This window comes from Falco naumanni, chromosome 7 (assembly GCF_017639655.2).
Source record: "Falco naumanni isolate bFalNau1 chromosome 7, bFalNau1.pat, whole genome shotgun sequence".
Taxonomy (NCBI): domain Eukaryota; kingdom Metazoa; phylum Chordata; class Aves; order Falconiformes; family Falconidae; genus Falco; species Falco naumanni.
Genome location: NC_054060.1, coordinates 6947791 through 6972517, shown reverse-complemented (window position 1 = coordinate 6972517; position 24727 = coordinate 6947791). Strand labels below are relative to the sequence as shown.

General features: G+C 39.0%; 1 protein-coding gene across 4 annotated transcripts in view; it reads left to right on the top strand.

The window, feature by feature from the left end:
- Nucleotides 1-61: 61 nt before the first annotated feature.
- Nucleotides 62-24727, top strand: part of ASB7 (ankyrin repeat and SOCS box containing 7) — a 30663-nt gene continuing 5997 nt past the window's right edge. The window contains exons 1-6 of one of the 4 annotated variants that reach the window (XM_040601482.1): nucleotides 69-194; nucleotides 1052-1148; nucleotides 5610-5825; nucleotides 6696-6794; nucleotides 9912-10172; nucleotides 17245-17850. In XM_040601482.1, coding sequence (XP_040457416.1) covers nucleotides 9962-10172; nucleotides 17245-17850 — 817 coding nt within the window. In that variant the 5' untranslated portion in view covers nucleotides 69-194; nucleotides 1052-1148; nucleotides 5610-5825; nucleotides 6696-6794; nucleotides 9912-9961. Of the gene's footprint in view, nucleotides 195-1051; nucleotides 1149-5609; nucleotides 5826-6695; nucleotides 6795-9911; nucleotides 10173-17244; nucleotides 17851-24727 lie in introns of all 4 variants that reach the window. The other 3 variants (XM_040601484.1, XM_040601481.1, XM_040601483.1) reach the window with 3 other exon arrangements.

Below are 24727 nucleotides of genomic sequence, written 5' to 3'. Positions count from 1 at the left end.
GCGGAGGTCAGTCCCTGCCCGCTGACCCCGCAGCGAGCTGAGGGGGGCGGCTCGGTGCAAAGTGTCCCCACACGGCTCGGCCCCCTCCCGCGGCCGGCCCCGCCGCTGCCCCCGCCTCACCGCCGCCAGCGCGGGGGCGGCTGCGCACGGCCGGGCCTGCCCCCCCCACGCCCCCCTCCCCCGGCGGCAGACAGGTAACGGCAGCGGGCGGCAGAGCCCCGGTTGCCCCCAGACTCCCACACCGGGTGGGGGCGGGAAGGGAAGGGGTGGGGGGGCGCGACCCCATGGCCCTCCGCGGGGCCTCCCCTTGCCGCCGCCGGGCAGCCCCTCCGGCGGGACTGGCCGCCGGCCTGCTCCGCCCCGCTGCCCCTCAGCGGGCTGTGAGGGGGCTCCCCCCCCAGCCACCTCTCCTCGTCCCCGGGAGGGGCTGCTCAGCCCCCCCGCCGCCTTTGCCCGCTCCGTTCGCGGCGCGGAGGCTGGCGGCTGCGGGCCACCCCGCCTGGCTCCCGGCCCGTGCTGCTGGGGCTGCCTGCGGCGGGGGCTCCCGGGGTGGTGGGCGGCCACGGGCCCCACCGGAGCGCGTCCCCCGCTTCCCCGGCGGCGGCCCGGCTTGCCTTCCCCGCCGCCGCGCCTTGGGGCTCCGCGCCAGGGCTGGGTCAGCTCGTTATTTTTATTTATTTGTGTGCGTGTGTGCGCTTGACGGTTCCTGAAGCGTGAACTCCTGCGAGGGAGTGTTTTTATTCCCCGGCAGCTCGGCTTTCTGGGGTGCTTGCCATCCTTTTCCCCAGTACTTGCCTTCCACCCCCATTCCTGGGGGCAGCCGGCCTGGCAGGGCAGCGGTCCAGCCGGCACTATCCCTCCAGCCTTTGGCACCCTGAGGGAGTGCCCTTCTTTCCAAGCTCAGGTCCCAACACAAGTAAATAACCCTGTCCTTCCTAATTTTCGAAGGCTTTTCCTGTTTTGACCCACTATAGCTTTGGTATTAATCGCTTTAACCTCCATTTCTCTCTTTGGTGTCATTGTGTGGCTCAGTTCTACTTTTATTTTCCAGGTTTAAGCTGCCTTAAAGGAGAATTAAAAATTGAGACTCCAAAGAGCAATGTAAGACAGAAGAGAGAAAACAGCACTCAAAACAAAACCCCGGAAAGGTGATAATTCATGTAGACTCTCAGATTCATCTTAGACACATGCTTTGGCTGGGGTTGGGGCCTCTTGTTGTGTTTTGGACGGGTGCAGATAGGTAGTGTTAGATTTCTTTGTTCTCTTAAAACCTGCTTGCTATTGACCTTTAAAAGTTTGAAAGCTCCGAAGCCCATTTGAAGTACAGTTCCTCTTTCTTTTTGTAACGCTTTGTCATATTCTAAATTTAATCTGCAAACATTACTTCGGTTGTCAATTGCTACTTAATGGGTTTTTGTGTCTCCTGATCTCAGGAATGTCACTTAAAATTACCTCACTCTGGTTCCTTAACAGCGTCACAAAACTGAAACCCTTTTCGCAAATTTATAGGTGCAACACTGGATTTGTTTCTGCTCAGATTCTAAAATCTTGAGTGGAATAGGTCATGGTGATTGCATTATGTTGGTTTAGTCGTACTTGACTTTTGCATGGGTCATTTTTTTGTAACGGAGCTGCAAAAAATGAAATTAATTTAATTGGATGGTGTTTGTTTACAAGTACTTATTTTTTGGGTTGAGATCATAGAAGGAGATAATGCTGTTAGGTGCTTGAGGGGAAAAAGTGAAAGGAGTCATCAAAAACTGAATCCTGCTGGTAGGAGGATAGCTATGTTTCAGGGGGAGAGCAGTTCGTCGGAAGAATTGCTTTTTTTACGTGGTAAGATGAAGAGATGGGTTCTAGAAGGAGAGGGAGTGGGGGGGTGAATGATGTCAGTCAGCCTTTTTCTGCATCCTACTGTTAGCGTGCTCCAAATAATGGAGTTTCTGCGTGTTCTTTTAATGCAGCTGTCTTGAATCCATTCTAATCTGTTTCAAATGTAGATGAGCCTGTGATATTTTGGCAAATAATATCCTCTATATAGGTCTCTCTGGTCTTTATTGTGATTTCAGAGATGCCATTGACTGTACCAGAATGTTTTTCATTGTCAGCAATGAATTATTTTTTAGCATTAGTTGCAGGGGAAAGAGCAGTACCTGTTGCCAACAATCTTGGTCAAGGGTGATCCACCTATATTTTTCTAATATAGGTGTCCTTAGCATACAACGAAAAAGAGCTGCTACATGTCAAAGATTAAATAGAAAATCTTCCCATGACACAAGTGCAATGAGTTCTGAGATACATTTTTGAAAGTACAGGGAAGAAATAGTCCATGGTTTTTTGATAGTGTGCTGCAAAACCGTGAGTAATAGTGGAACGTGTGGACGTGCCCGGTGTGATTGCAGGAGGGATTTTTATGCTAATAGGTGAGACAGATGTGCATTAGTGCAAACTTAACAGTGCAGTTATGGCACACCTGTTTCATCTGAAGTTGGTTTATTATAACACCTTCTTTACAACCCATCCGGTGCATCTAATGTCAGGGCTTGCGTTAATGTAGATACTCTAACAGAACACCTCTTGGTGTGGATAAGTCAGAAGATCTTTGGATTTATTCATGCAAGGAAATTAAGTTCTCATTTGATTTGTGAACCTCATTCCTAATGTGAAATGCCAGTGCAGCAAAGTTTGATTCAGACACAGAGACTGGAATTGAGTTCACAGGAATCAGGGAATTAGCTGCTGGCAGAAATTTGCACATGGTCAAAACGAGGAACAGAGATCAATGATATGCTGAAGTCCTGTTCTTGATCTCTGGAAGCAGTGCAGCATATTACAAGTACACCTAGACCCTTAGATAGAGTTGCACATCCATATTTTCTTTTTTGTCTTCAGGCTGTATACTCATTTTTTTTTGTTTTGTCTTACTGTGAATTCGCAGCCCTTAAAGGAAATGTGCCGTCTGTGAGGCTGTTTTCTATTGTTCCAGCATTTGCTTACAGAATGATACTATCGCAGTGAAAAACTTGCTTTATTCGCTGAAGTCATCCAATGAATTTTGTCCACTCTGATTCTTTTATGCTATATTAAAAAGAAATACAGAGCAAATACAAGTCTTCCAGAGACTGTTGAATGAAGTAAACTCTATAAGCAGCACTCATTTTGTTCATCTGCTGTGCTATGAGTATTAGGGCTGAAGCGGCTGTTCTAATGTGGTTGGAACTAGCCATCGTTTTCTGCTTTTGTCATTCTATGACATACTGGTGTTTGGATTCTTTAATGATAGTAAGTCATGTTAAAATATGTAACACTTGCAACAAATTATTACTTCTAAGGTTAAGCTTTCTTCTGACTCTTACTGGTTAAACCTTAGTAACAGCACCACTGTAAGTTAGAAGAGGGTTTGTATTTTATGCTTGGTACAAGAGGACCTCCAAGCGTGCCGCAGAGCACAAGCTCCCTGCGGTTTGTCAGCGCACATCTTGGAGGAGGGTTGCGGCTGTGCGAACCCTATGCAGCATTCTCTACTGGGAAATATCCGTAAGGCCTTGCTTTAGTGCTAGCATTGAGGTCCTTGATCTGGAAGGATTTGCAGTATTTTCTTCACTGGGCTCTGCCTGTGGTTAAGGTTGCCAGTGAGGATGGTAAGCAGCTGATGAGTTACCAGTGTTTTCTGAAGGTGAGGTCTCTTATTTTGCTCTTTAGTTTGCAGAACTGAAGTTACTTGAGCTGGGTGATTTCACTAATTCTCCATCAGGCCCAAAACTCAGACCTCACAGCCTCTCTGTAAAGTGGATAATACTTGGTAAAATGATAGCTCTGTACTTCAGTTTCAGCCACCTGCAGAATGTAACAACACAACAGCTGCTTATTAGTATGTAACACCACCAGTCAGCATCATACAATGTACCTGAAGCTGATGGACTTTAACTCCTTTAGTTACTTTAGTATGTCCAAGCTACGAGATGGCTTTATAGAAAGCTCTGATGAGAAGTGTGTAACTTGTAATGACCGCTTATGAAGAGTGAAGACTTCTTTCCTTTGAAGTAGCGGTTCCTCTGTGATGTTTTGGATTCATGCACTGTTAACTCATTGCTTTTGGACCCAGCAATTAGCATGTGTTGCTTGGTGATTTTCATCTCAGCTACTTGGATACCTTGCTTGATGTCTTTCTGGAATGTAGCATTCCAGAAAATATGTTCAGGATTATAAGGCTCTGTGAAATTTTAATATTTCACATGTTATTTACAGACTTTACGATTGTCATATGAGAACACAATTGATAACATGATTGCTTGCCTTACTGTCTTGTCTGAAGAGCTCCTGAAATAGGAAACTAAGCGACATATGAAGATCATAGTCACAGTTTCTTTGTCAAACACATATTGACCATTTTTAAAATGCCATTTGAGTGAGAACACATTTAGCTTGTTTGAGTTTTGAAATGGGTGGGAGAAGTGGGTTGTGAGAATAATGAATGCTTATGTGATTATCCTTATTCTACAGGGTTTCTTTTTTCTTGTTTATTTGATTTAAATGTCTTGGAATACTTCAACCACAGACATCTAGGACCTACACTGATCAGGTCTATACTAGATATTAAATGTCATGTGTAATGGTACGCTTTCCTTTTTGTATAGAGTTAGGCTAACATCAATAAATATGGTTCTTATTGTGCTCTTGGATGTATAGTCTTGGGGCTTAGGAATCGGGTCTATCTATTACTTCATCTCAATAAGCAAAATACTGTATTATAAGGTCTTGCTCTTAGTACCAACCTTGAACTTTCTTTAATGTGAGTATATACGTATGTCAGAATTAATTTTCCACGTGATGTTTGCAGTAAGTTTAGTGAAGTGACACACTGATGTAGAAAAGTCTGAGATCTCTTTGACAACATGAGACATTATCAATAGATAATGTTTGCTATTTTTTTTAGTGTGCTACTTTACTATAATTATTATTATTTTAAGCAAACTTTAAGTCATTGAGTAAGTGAGCTTTACTTTCACTAAATAAGACTTCTTTTTATTAAAGTTGCAGATCTTACTCTTGCCATATGCAGCTAATTTTCCTTTGGGGGGAAAAAGCTTGTTACTTTTTTAGTGGAGCAATCTGTTACCTTGTCTGTAGTCTGTGAAGTCAGTGCATTTCTAATTTGCATCAGCTAATAAAAAATGTGTGGGTTTTAAAGTGAAAATCATGCAAAAATTAAAGAAAAAAAAAAAGGTGAACCAGCGACTGATCGTCTATGCAAAAAAACAAGGCTAGAAATGTGATCAAATTAGGTCATGGCAGTGCAGTTTTGTGCAGGGCTGTGAGCATATCTGCAGACCTTGTATGTTTTATCTTGGGAAGCAAAGCTCTTGGAAAATGTGCATAAGAGGGATGAAGAGAGCTTTTTTCATCCTCCTCTTCTGAGCTATCGTTGGGAAAGCAACATTTTATATTGCATAAAGTGACGGAAATTTTAACTTAAGCTAAAAGCTGCACAGTTCATATAATTGTTCTGGTGCAACTCATTTGCAGAAGAAACAGGTCACAGTTGGTTTTGTGTGATCTGCTATACAATGAAGTATTTAATGTTTTTATTACTTATTATATTATTGCAGTGCTCACACGTGATAAGGGGTCCTGTCATGAGAAGCTTGCAGCCAAAGTGAACAAAAGGTCAGATAGAGGTGTACAAAGGATTGATGAAATAACATGGATGCTCTCAACGGCTCTCAACAGTGCTGTGAGAAATGGTCTGTCATTGGGACTGATCCTGTTAACTGCAGATGACAAGGAAGGAGGATAAGGAGGGCAAGTCTGGAGGAGGAAACTGGGTAGGGATTGTAACTGGCATTCAGTAAACTTCGATATTAAAAAAGAGAGTTTTTATATGTGAAGAAAAGGCTGAAGATTTTTGAGGTGGTGGTAGTATTGGTTGTATTGTGAAGGTATCTTTATCTGATTGTGAAACGCAGCATGTGTTAGCCTGAATCTGTCATGTGAAGGAGAGATGACTATCTGGTGGTGCTAGAAGTCCAGTTGAAGGACATAGAAGTCAATGCTCTATGTTGTCAGGTTTTATCCTTTAGATAGGGAAGCGCAGATGGGATGGAGATGTAAAAATAAAAACAACCAAACAAAACCCACCAAAACAAAACACAAAGCCAACAAAAAAAACCCAAAAATGACCAAAGCCAAACCCACCACCACCAAATCAGAAAAAAAAAACCAAAACCCAACCAAACAACTAAAACCCACAAAAATGAGTTGGGAGGAACTAAATGGATCCTGAAGGTTTTTCCTGGTGTCTCACTCCCACAGGGTGATGTTGAGCAGTCAGGCAGAAATAGCTACTGTGTAACCTTTGCATCCATTCTTGTTCCGTGGCAGGAGTAGATAAATGTAATCCTTAGAGAAAAGCTTAGACCATTTCTTCAAGGTTTACTCCAGAGAGGAAGCACATCTCTTGTTTCTCTCGTCTTCCATAAAATACCCTCTGTAGCCTTTTCCTGATCTGGCAGAAGCAAACTCTCCCCACCTCAACCTCTGGAGGACCGTTGGATTAATGAAAGAAAACACACTTCAGGGCCTTTTCTGGCATAACTGCATTAAAATGTAGCGTTCTAGCACAGGTACAAAGTAAAAGTAAGCGAACACCTTGCTTTTACTCCTTGCAACTAATAAGGAATATCATTTTTTTTAAGGGGTAGCAGGTTGTTTGACACATATGGGCACACAAGATTATGAATAGTGAAGACAATGAAGAGTGGGACATCCATCAAAGAGTAACAACCTCTCATAAGGTAATTCAGGAACACATTGAACTTATCCTGTTGTACTTGCAAAATCAATTAAGTAGTTGTTGTTATCCTCCATTTTCATGGCACTATACAATCATTATAACCAAGAATGTATAGATGTATTCCCCTGCCCCCTGCTTCGTTTCATCTTTTTACTTGCACGGAGAAAGCCAATATGTAGCAATCCAAATGCATACTGTGTTCTGAATGAGATTGATTAGAGTTGCAAAACATTAAATATTAAATGCAAAATGGCTAACGACTTCCAGTAGTCCTCCTTTCCTTCTCCAAAGATTGATGCTGTAAATGGGGATTTGCAAACAGGAGTTTTAAATGATCTATGGAGCAGAAGTGAAAATATTTTCAGAGCTGGTGTGTACCTAGAACTATCCTGAAACCTTTAATGTTACAGTTAAGTATTGTTGTAATATGAATTTCATTGCTTGCCATAGGGGTGAGATAGAAGAGTAGATATTTACAGAAACTGCGCAAGTGATAAAAGGAGCTGCTTATGCCTGACTTTGTCTTCTGCTTTGTATGTTTTAGTATTTATGTACTTTAGTACTGGCTTATTTGAATAAGCTTTGCTAGTCACATGCAACATATGGGGCCAGTGCCAACTTTTTATAATGCTGCATTACAAATATACCCACCAGCTGAGAAGTGTGATATAAAGAGCTTTGCTTTTTCTTAACCAACTGTCTTCATAGATAGTTGCAGGGGGAATGCTGCTGGTCCCTTAAATCGAGAAATCCCTTTTTGCTTCATCTATTTAGACATCCTATCTCTTTCTGCAGCATTTTGAGCAACTAGTTTGACCTTAATTTTCAGGATCAGATGAGATCTTGCAAGTGTTAGTCCTTTACAAGAAGGGACTGTAAAAATGGCAGTAGAAAGTTTCTTAACTTTGGATCAGATATGCTCAGTTTGAGGAAAAAGTTTTCATGTCTTGGTTTTTTACACATTCGGAAAGTAGGGCTGAAGAGACAAACTGATTTTTTTTTTTTTTTTTTGGTAAGATTCTCCCCCTGAACTCATACTTTTTATCAGTTCAATTCTACAGCTTTTACTTGTAAATCCAAAGAAAGTTCTTGTAGTTGGAATTCCATTAATAGTCCTGTTAGTGGTGTGATCCAGAATGAAGTCAAGCTCACTGTCTTATAGGTGAGCATGTTCTGAAGTGCTAATTGGAATTTAGAAAAGAGCTTACCAAAAGCTCATTAGAGTCCACAGAAATACTTCCATTGTCATCAGATTAACAGAGTTTGATTTTTGGAATATGCTGCAAAAGCTGAACTATTGAGTTAGCAGTTGCCAGTTTGTAAATCGCCTTTTCTTCCAGGGTCGTACTATAAACCAAAACAAAGCCTGTACCTAAGTCATGTATAAACTATTGAGCTAAAAAGTCGTTTTTGGTAACCCTATCCTGAAATAGTGATTGTTGCCATACATGGTAAATTGAGGCATTTATAAATGTCAGACAAGCATTTGCTGTGTGTTAATTTCCATATTTGCAATGTAAGTAGGGTCATTGTAGCCACCTGTTAATTATGACTTTATATCTCTTCAAGAAGCAGATAAATAACTTTTTTGCAATGGGCGCAACTAGGTTATAGAAGAGTAAATAGATAGGTATGCCTTTATCTGGAAAGATGGCAGTGATTGATGTTTTCACTTTTCTCTTGTCTGTGTGTATATCTGGATCACAGGAAAACAAGTACCCAGCGGGATATGGGGAGTTGATTGCGGTGTCTTTTGAATGACCTATGAATCATGAGGATCTGGAAATTCTTATGATATTTACGTAAAAGAAGGTTTAGGTGATGATGTGGGGTTGACATCCTAATAAAACAGGGTTGCTGTAAATTAAGTTTTGCTTAAAATTAATTTTTGTCTTTAGAACTTTTCCTTGCATTTTAATCTTGATTAACTTTACAGGAGTTAAAATACATATTTCTTTCTCTTTTTTTTATCTTCTAGTTAATATCCATTGCAACAGTTTTTGACTATTTTCTGAGACTCCTATTGTTCATCATTACCCTTCTCATGTCCTTCTTTTATTCTCTTTCTTTTGATATTCCTTTCCATTGTAGGAATATCTGTTAATGGGATATGATACACAATGTATGTGAAAATGTAAACACTTAACAGACTTTTTATACTGTGGAAGAATCCCTAAATACCTGTGGTTGGTTTTTTTTTTTTTTCTTGTCCCCAGCTGGGTAGCAAGTAGTACTACAGATGAATACTTTTCAAACAGAGCATGGCACAGAGCACTTCTTTCTATCCCAGTGTATGCTTTTTTGGTCTAGCTCTCTCATATGCTGTATCAAGGCAATTATAAATCTAATTGTTCTGGTATATGTTTTCATAGCGTTTGACATAGCTATATTAACTGTACTTACGTGTTTTCAGGTCTTTTATATAATCATCTTTGTGTTTAATTTTTGGAATGTAGAGGTTCTTTGCAGCCTTCATGTACTAATGAAGTCCACAAGCCAAAATACAGACAGTTGACTCATTTAAAAAAAAAAGAAGGGGGGGGAGAGAAAGGAAAAAGAAAATTTAATTTTCAGTTTAACCATTAGTCTTACTAATATTCATGTACCGTAGGGCACAAGAAAAGATTATATTGGTAAGATGACAGTGTTTTCACTGAAGCTTAGAGGTGATACGTTTCTAGAAAAAAACCCAAAAGAATAACAACATAGTTCACTTGCTCTAGCAATGTTGTTTCATGCAACAGCTTACTATTTAAACGGTATCTTTGGAGTTAGTGGTATGAACAGTGTTGTGATTCCAGAGATGTTGGGTTCCAGAGATTTTTCGTTTTGCTTATTGGTCAGGTGCTTTGACTGTGGGCTGTTGTTTGCTGTAATTTCTGAGGAAGATGTTTGCTATTTATAATGTGGAAATGCCCTTTCCTCTTGCAGATCAATGATGTGAACCATATCGTATGATTTTGCTAGCAACAGTGAGATTGGGTTTTATCCTATGTATAAGACAACTTTGCTCTGCATATAGCGAATAAATCTTAGCTTTTCGTTAGTGCTGATCTTTTTTCCAGATATCTCTTTCCTGTCCCAATCCTAATTTATTCAAGCTTTATATTGATTCAAGGTGACTAGTGTGACCTCATGACGCTTCTGTAAAAGCCAGATTCAGCTAGGATGTTACACCATCACTGTCGGAGAAACCCTGAACTACAGGAAGAGTTGCAGATTCAGGCTGCAGTTGCTGCTGGCGATGTTCACACCGTACGCAAGATGCTGGAGCAAGGATATTCTCCAAATGGTCGAGATGCCAATGGTTGGACCTTGCTTCATTTCTCTGCAGCAAGAGGGAAAGAGAGATGTGTCCGTGTTTTTCTTGAACATGGAGGTGAGTTGCCTAGAGAGAAAAATCTTGATACCCATCTTGGCTTTCTATCCCAATTTCCATTGTAGGGCTTTCCAGCACTCATTAGGTATCAGACTACTTCTGGGTTTCTTTTTTCTTTTCTTTTTTATTATTATTTTTTTACTCTTTAGAGTAGCACTTCATCTCTATTTACTTCTGATGTATACTCTGTGAATGAGGTAACAGATTAGCTTTATACCTTAATACTGGACTACTTTTTTCTTTTTTTTTTTTTCCTTTTTTTCCCCCCCTCAGAATTGTCTAGGAATTGTCAAAAGAATGAATAAGCATTATGAAAACAGGGCAGAAGGACTCTTTATAAAATTCAATGCAATCACTGTAGGCTTTTCTCCTCTCTTAAGGGGTATTATTAGAGGAAGGCAGGTCCTTGAACTGTAATCTTGGGGAAGTTTGTTTCATAATTCTCAAGCAAGTTAACAAGTTGCGTTAAAGGCTAAGTTTCTGTATAGGCTTTAATAGAGTCCACTGAACTTTGTGATAACATTACTCTTTGTGCAAAGACTTCGGTGTCAGCTAGTTCAGTGCTGAGTTTACACCTCTCCTGCATCGATCCGTAGTGAAGCTTTATTTCAAGAGCTGATTGAGTTTTGTTGGTTTGTGATGTGTTTGCTCGAGTGATGAAGATTACCCCTCAAATGGTGCAGTCAGGATTTCTTTTTGCTGTATCTTCTTTCAAGGACTCCTAAAGTTTTAGAAATGGGTAGTCTTACAATGGAAAGACAAAATAAAAATTCTAGATGTTCTCCGCATTCTGGTTAGTGCCCTTAAAGAACAGCATCCTCTATTCCAGTGCTGTTCTTATCAAATGAATGAACTAATGTTTTCAGCCGAAACCAGGACACCTAAGGAAAGTGAAATTATCTTTTTGATGCTTTAGATATCTGAGGCTGTATGGATCCCTTATGTGTGTCACAGTATTAGTCAGATATATGGATCACCCATATAATTTGATGGCATTAATAGGCTGTGGTATTTGTACAATTAGTGACATAGTTCTTAAGCGCAGTAGTGAAATACACCATGAACTGGACACCGTTGATTTACCTACTACAGATTCTAACCATACAGTTAGAATTTAGCAATTACAAAAAAAAATATCTAACCATACAATATTAGCAAGCCCTCATGTCCTTATTGAAAGGGGGGGGGGGGGGGAGGGGTGCTACTAAACTGCACCAACCAATAACTTACATTACATTTGAGAAGTATAATTTTATGTGGGTAATCTCAAGCCTTCAGTTTGGTAATTCAAAAATTTGAGGTCTCAAAATGCATTGGTTTTATCTCTGTAAACTTGAAGATGATCTGAAAAAAACCCACCAACAAACCCTTCTGTATTCCTGAGTATTTTCTTTGTATAGGTTTTGATATTAGATAGCTGCTGATGCAGTGTTTTGGTTTTATTTTTGTTATTTCCTATATGATGTACCAGCTGAATCTGGTGCCTCATGAAAACTGCCTGTAATGAAACACCCTTGTTCTGGAAGCAGTATAGTGTTTAATCACCAGGACTAGAAAGTTGAGTAACAAATAGTGTGAGGGTTAGTCATCTATGGCAGCTTTCCTGTAGCTGAGCCTCACTTCAGAAAATTAGTGCTGTTTTGTGCCTTGCCTTGTTTTACCTCCAAACAGAGGCATAAAAGATAATGAGTATTTAAGACATAATAATGTCACAAATGAGCTATTAAGGAGTGAAGGAGCTGACTCTTAAAAGCCGAGTTAATCATGCCTGCATCATTAGTGAGAGGTTTGTGTCTACCTTTCCTCATATAGTCTCCACCTTTCTCAAGAAGTGGATTATTTTGATGTTGGCGCTTAATCCCTATGGACCAAAATGATATTGGGGTGAAGGAAAAACTAATTTTCTGGTGCGAATCTTATGGCAAACAGGGTATTGAACTGACCACGTACGTTAGCAATAAAGAAGATAGTGAGAGGAAGCGGATGGAGTTCTGGAGGAAAGCGGGAATTGAGAGTGGGAAAGAAGGGGAAACTGGTGATAGTTGTCTAGAGGGATGATGAAGCTGAGCAGAACTGGAAGTATTTTCTTAGCACAGGAATGAGAAAACAACGCTGGGCTGTTGCTGAGGGTAGTGCTGAGCCTCAGGTCTGCGATACTGAGAGACTGCTGATGTAGTCTTGCATGATAGTGGGATGGAGATGGGAGTTTGGCTAATAAAGGCTGAGAAGGAATCTGGTCACTGACCTGGAAATAAAAGGTAGCTTCTTATGGGAGTCATGACCTGGCCACCTCCTGCTTTTCTGTTTTTTCTTCTCTTCCGTCATTGCTCACCAGCAAAGAAAAGAGCCAGAGGACAGCATTGTGCATGCAGATTGGCCGATTTCAGTGGAGGTGGTGGAAGAGGAGGAAGCTTTTTATTATCTGCTGAGCAAGGAGACACAGATAGATGGGGAAAATGCATAAAACCCAGTCCAGACTAAAGGATGAAACCAGCAGAAATACCAACTAGATACAGAGGTAATAGGTCAGATGATAAATACACTTTAGCAAGTGATGAAATGAGGAAAGTTAAGCAGGATCATGGAGAAACTTAGTTTTCATGAAAAATAGTGAATTTGAGTTTCTTAGTGTATTTGCCTCACTTTAATAAAGGGCAGGTTTTTGAAGCCAGCTCTTTCCGTAGAAACAATCTAGACTCACAAAGCTGGACAGGAAAGCAACACAAAAATAAGGCGTGTTCTCAGTAATCCTGGATTTTTGCACGACAAACCCTTTTTCCCCCTTTAGTGTACTTCTTTTTTTTAAATTTATTTTTAAAATTACGTATTGAGACAGACAATCCAACCCTGGACAAGAACTATTTTATTAATCCCCAACTGCCACTGTTAACGTTACAACGAACTAAAGTCTCAAAAGTGTGTAGTTGTTAGCTGCCCCTTGGTGATATCTTCTCAATAATAATTGAGCAGGACAGTTTCTGTTTACTCGTATTGAAGTAAAGAAATGATTCACTAAAGCTCCTAGAAATTGAAGGGTAACAGAAAGAAGTAGCCAAACAGATATATTTGTTATTTTTAGTCTTGACTGCAAGGTATCTATATTTTAGTACGGTCATGCAGAATCTGGGAGAAACTATAGAGAATGCCAAATGTTCATACCCCTCAGCTAGCTCATACAGTGTTTCTGTGTCTAAACAGTAATGCTTTCCTGGAGGTCTTTTTTATCAATGTTGTCCTAGAAGATTTAAAAGAGAAGCTCTATGTAGCCCTGTTTCTAAACTGCGTGGTCAGAATGAAACCCTAGTTGGGGGAATTAAGCTTGAAATAACAGAAGCCCTTTTTGAAGCCAGAAGCATTGCTTTCCTGGCTTCCCAAACTAGGTTGTGATAGTGATCTAATGAAGGTGTCAAGAAAGAAGGGAAACTGTCCCACTGAGCTGTAAATTGAAACTCTAAAATATTTGACTCTTAGGAATCTATATAGCCTTTAGATTACAGTATTAGAAAATAATTTCATTAACAGTAGGGTTTAAATGACTAGCTTAGGTGCCCAACTTTTAACATGAAATAGACTAAAACAAATATCATTCAGTGTTGCAAATTTTCAATCTCAAGTGAGCTTGATTGCAGTAATTTGGTACCCTTGATAAGTAGTTCAAGGTTTATACTGTTGTATTATGCCTTATATTTAAGAACATTAGAAGTGACCAAATGCAGCTGCTCATGTTTAAGTTCTGCACTCCCCAAATCAATGGGAAGCCTGAAAAGAAATATTCGTTTGACAATCAGGATGGAGGCAAAATAAAGAAATGCTGGCAAGTGCTGGCTTCATCCCTTCCTAGTTAAATATGCTTGTACCAGGTACTTTTCTGTTTTTGAAGGTAAACTGAGAATCATTCCCAATTAATTTCTAACTTTTGTGTTGCAGGGGAGAGTTACTTTACAGCATGATACCAATACTGAAGCCTTTTAAAAAACCAAACAAAAAACCCTCACGGTAGTCCATGTTCTTAAGACAACATCAGCTTTGTAGTGCTACTTTTCCTAACAGGGAGTGAACGGATGGAAATTGTACGCAGCATAATGCAGGTCCAACTTCTGCTAAAAGCCCTTGTGAAGTTGAGAAGATTTCCAGGAGATGGCAGCAAAACATTGACTGAACAGCAACCGACGTTTTGCTCTTGTTAAAATAGTTTCCTTAATCAAGGGCAATGCTGGTACTATTAGCTCACTAGAAGGCCATCATCTTAACGAGAATTACAATATTTTTGCCATGAGATTTCGTTACCGTGTTTACTTTTGGAAGGTTAGATGTTTGTGTTGCTTGGTTATCCAGTTGAGAGGCTTTTTTCCTATTCTTATTGAGAGCTTCTCTTATATGACTTAGTAATTTTTTTGGTTCATTTTAGCAGTCACAAGCAATGAAATTTTGGGAGTAAGGAGGGCATGGAAAGGTACTTAAAATTGTAGGTAAAGGACACCCTTATGTTGCAAGTAAATTGTTGGGTTTGCATTACAGCAATTCATATAAAAATATGTATATGTGCACACACAGAAGTTGGGGCATGTCTGATTGAATTTGGACTTTGCATAAATAAATTAAACAGGCTAGCAGCAGTATCCTGCACCTCAGATGGGGGTAGAAATGATTGACTTGCATGCCCTATGCAGCACGGAAGAGAGAAGGCATAACTTGAATTTTTTTTTTAACCTTTTTTTGGTGGAAAATGGCAGTGATTACTGCTTTCTTCTTTCCATTATGCCCATCTTTCTCCCCTAATCATGCCTCCCAGAATGTATCATCCCTCTACATCTTAATTCTCATGCTTATGCTGCTCACTCTATTTATCACCAGCCAGGAGATAATCTAGAATAGAGAGAGCAGTGCAAAGAAAGAGACCCTGGGAGCAGCAACCATCACTTTGAAATAGTATCTTTGTCTTTAATGACTTTGTGGGTTGTACTGATTCTTTGCTGTATTTTGGACATGATCACAGTGCAGGTTAGGAACCACCTACTCAGTCACTGACTTCATTTTTCTGCCAACCTGTGGGTGCTTCATCAATTACTTTAACTCAGGTTAGTATAACTTTACTGAGCACTGAAACTTCTGCTTTTCACAGAAGACTAGGAAGGCTGTCTCTACTAAGGGACTAAATTTTCCTTAATCTTTCACTCATTATTTCTGCGTTCCTATTCTATACACTAGAGGCAGTTCTCACATTTTATTTTGCTGCGTTGTCAGGCTGCATTAGTTTGTATGGTGGATTTGTTTGTTTTGCTTTCTTCCCCTCAGTCTTCACTTTACATTTAAAAAAAATCCTTGAAGTTGCTGGATCACCTTTGCAGCTGTATTCTGTACTTCTGCATTCTTTTTTGCCGGTCCTTTTGTTTTGGTATGACATCTATTAGTGTGTTGGCTAAATATGGTCACAGTAGGTCCATACTGGGAAGTTTATTCCTGTTTTGTGTTAGCACCTTTGTGCGTTCAGGCTAAACTAGCTTAACATTTGTATTGCATTGTGAACTTAACTTGCAGCAGGTCTAAATTTTGAGATGCAAAATGGCATTTTCCACCCTCTCCCTCTGTCATATTTGACTGTGATGGCAACCATGCAGAAAACTCTGCCCTCTCTATGTGGTGCAGGAGAGCAAGTGCTCCTCTTGAGCGATGTGTGTGAGCATTGGGTGTTCATAGCCTTCAGCCAAGCTTGTTTTAAACATGAGTGGTCACAATGTCCTGCTCTTCCACACCCACCCCCTTCTAGACCACTGCTACTTTCCTTGTAAATGTGGTATGGAAGATGAGGAAATTACAAAGAATTCAATGTGCCAGGATACAAGGACAGGGCTGTCAAGGTTATGGAAGGTGGGAAGACACCCGTATGCTTGTCTGCTCTCAGCGATGATGTGCTTTGTGTGCAAATGTTGTATGATTACAGAGCAGACAACACCACGAGCAACTGTGAAGGGCAGACCTCAGCCGTTGTTTCCATAGATAGACGGGAGTATTGAAAACATGTCAGCTTAAGGCTAGTATCTTGCGTGCAGATAGTATCTCTGTTTACCAGCAAAGAGACTTAGGTTAGGAAGGTGCTTTAAGCTTCCAAACTTTAGTTTGTACCTCTTGGCATCCGATGGGCAGCACCTACAGATGGTAGAAGGAGAAACCTCGCAGCCCAGCTTGTTCTCTAGCTGAGAAATGGTAATGAGACAGGCACTTTTCCTTTAGTAATTAAATTGGTACATGGGAGTAGTCACTGGTGTTACATGTTTGGGTGTCCTGAGGAAATTAAGTAAATTGATTTGCTTATTTTAATTTTTAATCAGATTGAATTTTTGTGCTGTGTTGGGGAGGAAAAAAAAAAAAATCTGTGTAATCGCTTGTATTCTGCACTAACATTTTTCCTGACTCCTTCCATAAGTGGATGCTTACATTCTTGTAAAACCTTAAATTTTTGTAAAACTATAAACTCAGAACAGATTCATCATCTATAAAAACAGACTTTATCAAGATAATCTAAAATAACATATATCCTACATGCTTTGGAAATCCTGCAGACCACAGAGAAACATTTTACCTAATACAGTATTACACCCTAAAAACAATACAATGCTGCCAGACCACAAAACATCCGCAATTTGGGACAGCAGATGTTTCTACACATGCTTCTTTTTAAGACCAAGAAGTGCAACACAAGGGAAAATAAAAAAGTTGAACATTGAGAAAGAAATGTAATATTGTAGAACTGGAGGAATACTGGGTGGACAGAGAGATTTGAGTAATTAGCCTAAGAGTGCGAGGAAGATGTGGAAAACTATCTGTCAAATGGAAACATATGTATGTGAAAGAAAAGGTCTTTTTTTGGTGTAACACTTTCTTAAATATAATTTAACTTTTTCTTAAAAATAGTGTGTTCATGAAAGCAAGAATTAGTTTGAAGTACAAAAAATCCTGTCACGCTATGCCTGAAAAGACTAACGTTCAACCATTTGATTATTTTTTTTTTTACAGCCAGCGCTGGATTACTGTAATGCCCTCTAATTATTTTTTAATTTTATTTTAACTTCAGCTGATCCCACAGTTAAGGACTTAATTGGAGGCTTCACTGCTCTGCATTATGCAGCCATGCATGGCCGAGCGAGGATTGCACGCTTGATGTTGGAATCTGAATATAGAAGTGACATTATTAATGCAAAGAGCAACGATGGTTGGACTCCCCTCCATGTAGCAGCCCACTATGGCAGAGACTCATTTGTCAGACTCCTGTTGGAGTTCAAGGCTGAGGTTGATCCGCTCAGTGATAAAGGTACTACACCACTTCAGCTGGCCATTATCCGAGAGAGGTCAAGCTGTGTGAAAATCCTTCTGGATCACAATGCCAACATCGACATTCAAAATGGTTTCCTGTTACGATACGCTGTGATCAAAAGCAATCACTCTTACTGCCGAATGTTTCTTCAGAGAGGGGCGGATACAAACTTGGGTCGCTTGGAAGATGGACAGACACCCTTACACTTGTCTGCTCTTAGAGATGATGTGCTTTGTGCACAAATGTTGTATAATTACGGAGCAGACACTAACACAAGGAACTATGAAGGACAGACCCCACTGGCTGTTTCAATAAGTATTTCTGGAAGTAGCCGACCGTGTCTGGATTTCTTACAAGAAGTGACAAGTATGTATGTAAGAGAAGTTAATCACAGGACACAATGTCCTCTAAAAGCCTTCTTTGAATTTAGCCCCAGAAAAAAAATGCTTCCTCTCTGCCCCTTGATGCTATTTAAATGCACTAGAAAATTTCTGGGAAGGTGAAGGGATTGTGATACTGGGAATCTCTTGCTCGGCAAAGGTGCTAATGTTAAGTATATTTTGTTTAAATTAGTTTTGTTTAAATATCTGCGGGAGGCATTCCTTTTTAAAAAAAATGAACTGTGCAATCTCATTTTATTAATGGCCTTAGCACATACAATGTTTGGGGTTTTGTTTTGTTGTTTGTTTAGGGTTTGTTAGTGTCTTTTGCTTTCTTTTTTAATTGCCGTGCAAATACTCTGCAGTTGCAGGCTTTTTCATCTGGCACCATGACTAGGGCAGAAAAGAGCTTTTTCTGCTTTGTGTTCTCCCACATTCTCTCTCCTCCTCTCCCCAACACCAGACAACAAAATAGCTTAGATCATTCGTGCAACTTGAAGGGGTTTCATGTGCTGTGTAACTTTGATTTGATTTTGTTGATGTCTTTGAAATATGAAAGAGATTTTAACTTGTCATGAGTTCCAGTATTTAAAATGAGTATTAGGCTCCTAATATTCTGGTCACTTTTGATTATCAGTTTTGGTGTACTAGATCTGATGAGAATTTTCTCTTCCTCTCTCATCAATATGGAATGCTATAATAGTGTTTCATGACTGTAGTGTTGCCCAAAGCATTTATTCATTGCTGATAAGCAATGAGCAGGGGTTTGCTAATTCAAACACGTTAAGGTGGCCTGATAATTTATCATCCAACTAGGATGATTGCACTACAGAGGATGGAGTATTTCATATATTGGGGTTTTTTTCCCCCTACAGTTCCTTTTATTATTTTTGGGGGGATGTGGTAGTTTTTTATGAGACTTAAGCAACCATATACTCTGCAAAGAAATTGAAATTTAGTGTGGGGGTGAATCAGCTGAGATCTGTTGTCAGTAGCTGACACAAATAAGCATTTGGGATTTCATTTTTGTCTTAATGATTTGTGGTATTTTTGCTCATGTCTGAAATCCAAAGAGAATTTTTGGAAAGGTGGAAGTTGATAATAAGAAATACAAGTAACTAAAGGATTTTGCTTTAATTTGGTTGCCCCTTCTCATTCAAATGCATTTCCTTCTGGTTTCCTTTTTGGGAGCCTCTCACTATATAGTAGCACCAGCAGGGTTATTAGTAGATGATAAATATCCAGACTTGCAATTTTTCACAGTCTTGGGACGTACCTGGAAACACAAAGGTTTAGACTGCTTCAGTGTTGCCTCGGTGTCTGAAGACTAATTTAGGAAGTTGGAAACTGATACTGTAACTTTTAGTTTGCAAATTCCATACCTTAAAGGTTTAACATTAAGTAAGAAGTAAATTCTGCTACAAGAAAGTAGCTTAATTTTATGGCCGATGTAACAGTGCTGGACCTAATCCAATTTTGTGCTGATGGAGGGAGATACTGGGAAAGCAGGGAGGGCTGGTGCTGACAAAACCACTTCAGCTTTGTGTTTCTGAGCAAAATTACTGTGACTGTATGTTTACAAACAGCTATAAACAGACTCTGCCCAAACACAGTCTTCCACGGTTTTCGTGAATAATCACTTTAATAACATAGTGCAGGGCAGATGAAATGGATAAAAAACAAGCTGGGATTTTAGTAGTGGAGTTCCCAATTAGATCGGACTGTGTACAGGGAATTGCTGAGATGTCACGCTGTAGCACTTCGGGGAAGAATCTTGCTTCTGAGTCTGTTGCAATGTGTATTTACTAGAAGAAAAATTTACTAAATTTTTAGAGACTTCTAGCGGTTGTCCTGAAATTATCTCTTGTAGTTGCTAACAGTGCCTTAGTCCTAAGGCTTAACGGGAATTTCTGGTTTGTTTATTTGAACATTACATTAAGTGCTGAATATAGAAATCTGTAGCTGTAAGTTTTAGATATGCATCTGCAGCTTTGAAGAGTATATTTGATAGTGAAACAGAAACTAGTTTTTACTTTTGAAGTAGATTTTAAATTTTTGCAGTAAATTTTTAAGCTTGAAGATTAATGTATGTGAACTATGAAAGTTACCAAAGAGATCGGTGTCTTCAAGTGAAAGCAATTGCATGCTTCGTATAAATGGGATACTATTTAGCAGTCTGCATGTAAAATGTAAGTAGCAATTTTTTTTATACTCAGAAAACATATTTGTACAGTTTCAGTTCCTTAGAAGACAACGTATGTGAATTTCTTTTTGTTTTGGTAGACATTATAATCAGTATTAATTGCAGCCTTTAGCCCAGGTCCCTGGTTGTGAATGATAGGCAAGAAACCAAGCTCTCAGAAATACTTGGTATTGGCCATGAGAGTCTGCAGGAAGATATTTGAGTTTGGGTTTTGACCTTGGATGTCTGCTATTCTTCCTGGTTACAGGTAGAGAGATTCCTTTGCTCCGAAAATAATTCCAAGAGGAAGGAAGTTATTCTGTGGTTGTGTCTCAGTCTTTAAGCACAAAGCTGCAAGTCGGGAACAACAAAGTCTTTCATCATGAGTCTGCCGTTGGCTTGGTGTTTAGATGGTCACTCATTCCCTCCCCTGCCACCCCACCCTCCCTTTTTCAATATAAAAGTGATTAAAGCCTCCCTGTGAAAAAAACAATATTGAAGATGAACATTGCTCAATGATTTTATTAATTGCCTTCCTTTTCATAGTCCTTGAGATCATTGATAAAGAGTTGTTGCGGAGCACTTCAGTATAATCCTTCAGGTTTTTGAGATCCGAACCTGCCTCTTCAGGAGTGTCAGTGGGTTAATCTTGGAATACACTAATGCAGAATTCAGAGATGCATGTATGTAATGTATCTGAAGATAGACATATAGACATACTGGGATTTTTTGATAGTGTCTATGTCTACAGAATTAACATGTGCAATTACAGTCCTGGATGGAATGATTTATGATCTGTGTTGAAGCTGAAGTTGGATGGGATTTAATAATATTAAACTTACAAAGAGAATGCTGCAGGTAGGAAAAAATGCAAGTATTAGAAAAATACTTCAAGGTTTAAATAAACTTTAAGATACTAGAAATTCAAAAAAAGCTTGAACCCTTTCCTCTCCCCGTAGCTGTCATTTAATTTAATCACTGTTCAGGTAACATAGCACAAGCGTCTATGACTGGCTATGCAAATGGCTTGTCTGTGTCGGGGCAAATAGCTGAGTAAGTGGATGTGGCCATAGTAGTGTAACATGGCAAGTATGTTAACAGGTATCAAAGAACTAACTTCAGGTCTGGAACAAGATCTAAAGGTCACCGAATGAATTAAACTACAAATATTCCATCTGCATTCCTTCTTTTCATTTTCAAAAGGGCAGATATTTGGTTTTGACTAGAGAGTATAGGTTTTTGGTTAGATTCGTATAGCACTGTAAATGTGCAGAAAAACTTAAGACAAAAGTCCCATTAAGGAAATCCTTATACATTCTCTGTCTCTATCCCTTTGCTAAATAAAAGTAACTTTTCACTGGGATTTTTAATTATTATTTACTGGAAGAACTTTTTGAAAACAGTCTCTGCATAGTTTAAACTTTTTCCTAATACAGAAGTGCCATAGTGAATTAAGTGGACTTCCACATACTTTATTATGTGGGTAATTGCAAAGGAAATGGTTATCTTCATGTTTGTTATAACACAGAAGAACTTTCCTGGAGTTGCCTGCTTTGACTGCTTGCTTCCTTGGGTGCTGCTGGAAATCTTGCACTAATGAATGTGTTCTGCTTTCTCATCAAGAGTTACGCAGGGAACTAGGGTAAGAGGGTTATTTTATGGTTTTCAGTTTAGCTGAATCAGTGATAAACAAATATAATCTGAATTACGATTACTTTCTGCAGACTGCAGGTACCTGTTTGTTAAAGACAGTATAGTTTTGATATCATTATAAAGACAGCCAATTTTTATTTTTTTTTTGTCTAGAAAGAGGGAAGGTACTTTTCAAATAATTGTTTAACTCTCAACTCAGAATTGCTTAGTGTGATACTGAAAAATGTAGCTACTGACTCAGTGTAGTTGATGGTTTATATTGAGCAGTTGAATAATTTTTGTATAGCTATATACAGTTGTATACTTTGGAAGAGTTTTTTGAAGAGGCCTATGTAAAAAGCAGTATTTTCAAATACGTATTTTTATATGTGGTATGTAAGGTGCAGCCATCCCCCACTCCCATTTGCACACCTATGTTGTACTCTGTTATAATGTAAAAATAGTGTAAAAATGCATCTTAAGCCTGTCTTTATGTTCAGAACACTTACTGTCTCCTAAAAATAGATAAATATTATGGTATTGAAATTCTTAGTTGAATTTCCATAGCAATTTCAGTAAGACTGAATTCATAGAAATGTTACAAAGTATTTTTTTAAAAATACCTTATGCAAGCATATTTGAATTTTAATTTCATTGCAAAATACACCTGTTATATTTAACATTGAGCTTTACTGGCACTCTGCTTTTCTATATATAAATTTTCAGTCCAAAATACACTCCTCCTTGGTACATATTTTCTGTGCCAGATATACTGAAATTTAATAAACATCTAAAACCCATTGTGGAGAATTATTTTTCAAAGAGCAATGAGAACATACTTCAAGCTCAAGTATTCTAACAGAGGTATACTGAACACAAAATTAAACTAGAACTTTTTAATTAACTTGTATGATACCCAGTTAAAAATAATTTTAAACTAGGTTTTGTCCTGTTGAGCTAGATACTGGTTCAAGGAGTTTGTTCACTTTCTCAGTGAACGCTCTGTAATTTTCTTTCTCTCTAAATTCATGTCTTATATTAATATATCAGACCTATAGATTCTTGCAACTAGCTTTTTCTGGCATTTTGAATGCTGGAAAACCAGATATCCTCTCTAGTTATTCTGCTGCTGTTTTTTTACAGAGTGCAAGACCACACATTTACTAAACTGTTAGACCTACTGCTATTGCAATGAACAGCTGAATTCCCGTTCAGCTCAGCAACAGCCATTTACTAGGTAATGGCATCCTTTCAGCATGATCCTGTTTGTGCATCCTCATCAGTGTGTTTCTCGGCTGGTGGATGTGAGTTTTCAGTTGATAAGTTCAATGTTAATTTTCCGCGCACACACACCCTGAAGCCAACAAAGTTGTGATTAAATTTTATTGCTGGTAGTAGCTGAGTTCCTTCACGATTGTGAAATAAGGGATGGATTTAATAGTTAGCTCTGGATATAAATACTTATTCTGATACTCTAGAGGAACTGAGTTGCTGCCAACCATGTATCAGCCTGGTTTCAACTTTTTTTTAATTAATGTTTTACAAAACTCTTAATTTTTAAGTTTCCTTTGTCACTAAAAAGAAACTACCAAATGGTTTCTTGCTACTGTTTTCAGCCTTTCACAATTCCCGGGGGAGGCAGAGGCTCAGTTTGAGAAATAACACTGTAAGCTCTTTTTCTAGAGAAATGCATTAATATTGCAGCGAAAACTGTGGGCAGCTTCTGAAATGTAACTGATGTTGGTTTTTTTGGTTTTTAACTTCTTCAGAAACTATGTATCCACTTCAAACCAATGACACTGTTTGCTTTTAAAGTTTTTTTGTTTGGTTATTTTTTTTTTTTAGTAGGCAGAACAATACATCAGAGAGAAAGTTCTTGTAGCATACAAGCATATTAATTTCAGTTACTCCTAAGTTTTCTCTTGGGTAACAGAACAGGTCAGTTCATGATTTTTGCTTTGCACGGGGGCCCGTGTACCTTCAGAGGAGGAAACTGGTAGGGATTCCCCCTTCTCACCATTACAACACTTTTGCTTGAAACTGGGTGAATGTCTCTAAAAATCAGTGTTGTCAGAGGTACTAGGTCTAATGCTACGCCTAAATGATCCTTACAAATACACCTATTCGGTGAATTAGTGTTTTATTTCTTGGGGAGCATGGGCTGCATAGGAAAAATGAACAGGCGGAGGTCTAAATATGTAAGTTGCGGAGCAGTTGTAATGCTGATCTACAGTCTTTTGTATAGGTAATAAACCCTAAATGCAAGTTTTGTCTGTTTCTAGGATAGAAAACTCCCAGATAGAATAGCAGAAATATCTCGAAACTGCAAAAAGGAAAGGAATGGGCTATTGAGTGGAAATTCATGATTAATTGGAATTCCTTGCTGTGAAAACATGCTCATTTTAACCCCACTTGCTTTACTGAAGAAGGTCAATCTATTAATAATAATTTAAAAGGCGTATTTCATTATTTAAGTAAAACAATGATTAATTATTCAAGGAGGAGGCAGAAGCTCAGGAACTTTCTTTGTTAGCAGTTGAAGAACTGAGTTAGAAAGATGTTTAGATTTTATATGCACTGAAGTCTGCTGCATCTAGAAAGAAACAAAAATCAAAAAAGCAATTCCTCAATTTTATAACCCTGTGTTTTACATTTCTTCTGTTTGGAAGTAACTTTTCTGTCATGCTTAGGAAACTATACAGAAGTGCATTGGTGGGGATTTCTGCTTTCTGTGACAGCATGTAGCACAAGCTGTTCAAGACAAAAGATGAGCTACACATCTCTTTTTTTTTTTTTTTTTTTTTCTCTCCTGTAATTAATACTTCTAATTTATCACTATAAGGTGTGCAAAACAAGCCGACTGAAGTATCTAACTTGTTCTGGTGAACACATTAGCAAACCTTCAGCTCTACAACAGCAGCAGGTGTTTGCTGCCTTGACGGTAATTGAGGTTGTGTAGCAGCCTGACAATAACCCGGCTGCTCCAGCATAGCAGCACTGCTATCGGCAAGGTGTCCCCTCTGCGGCTGGGTCAGGGATGTGTTGGGTT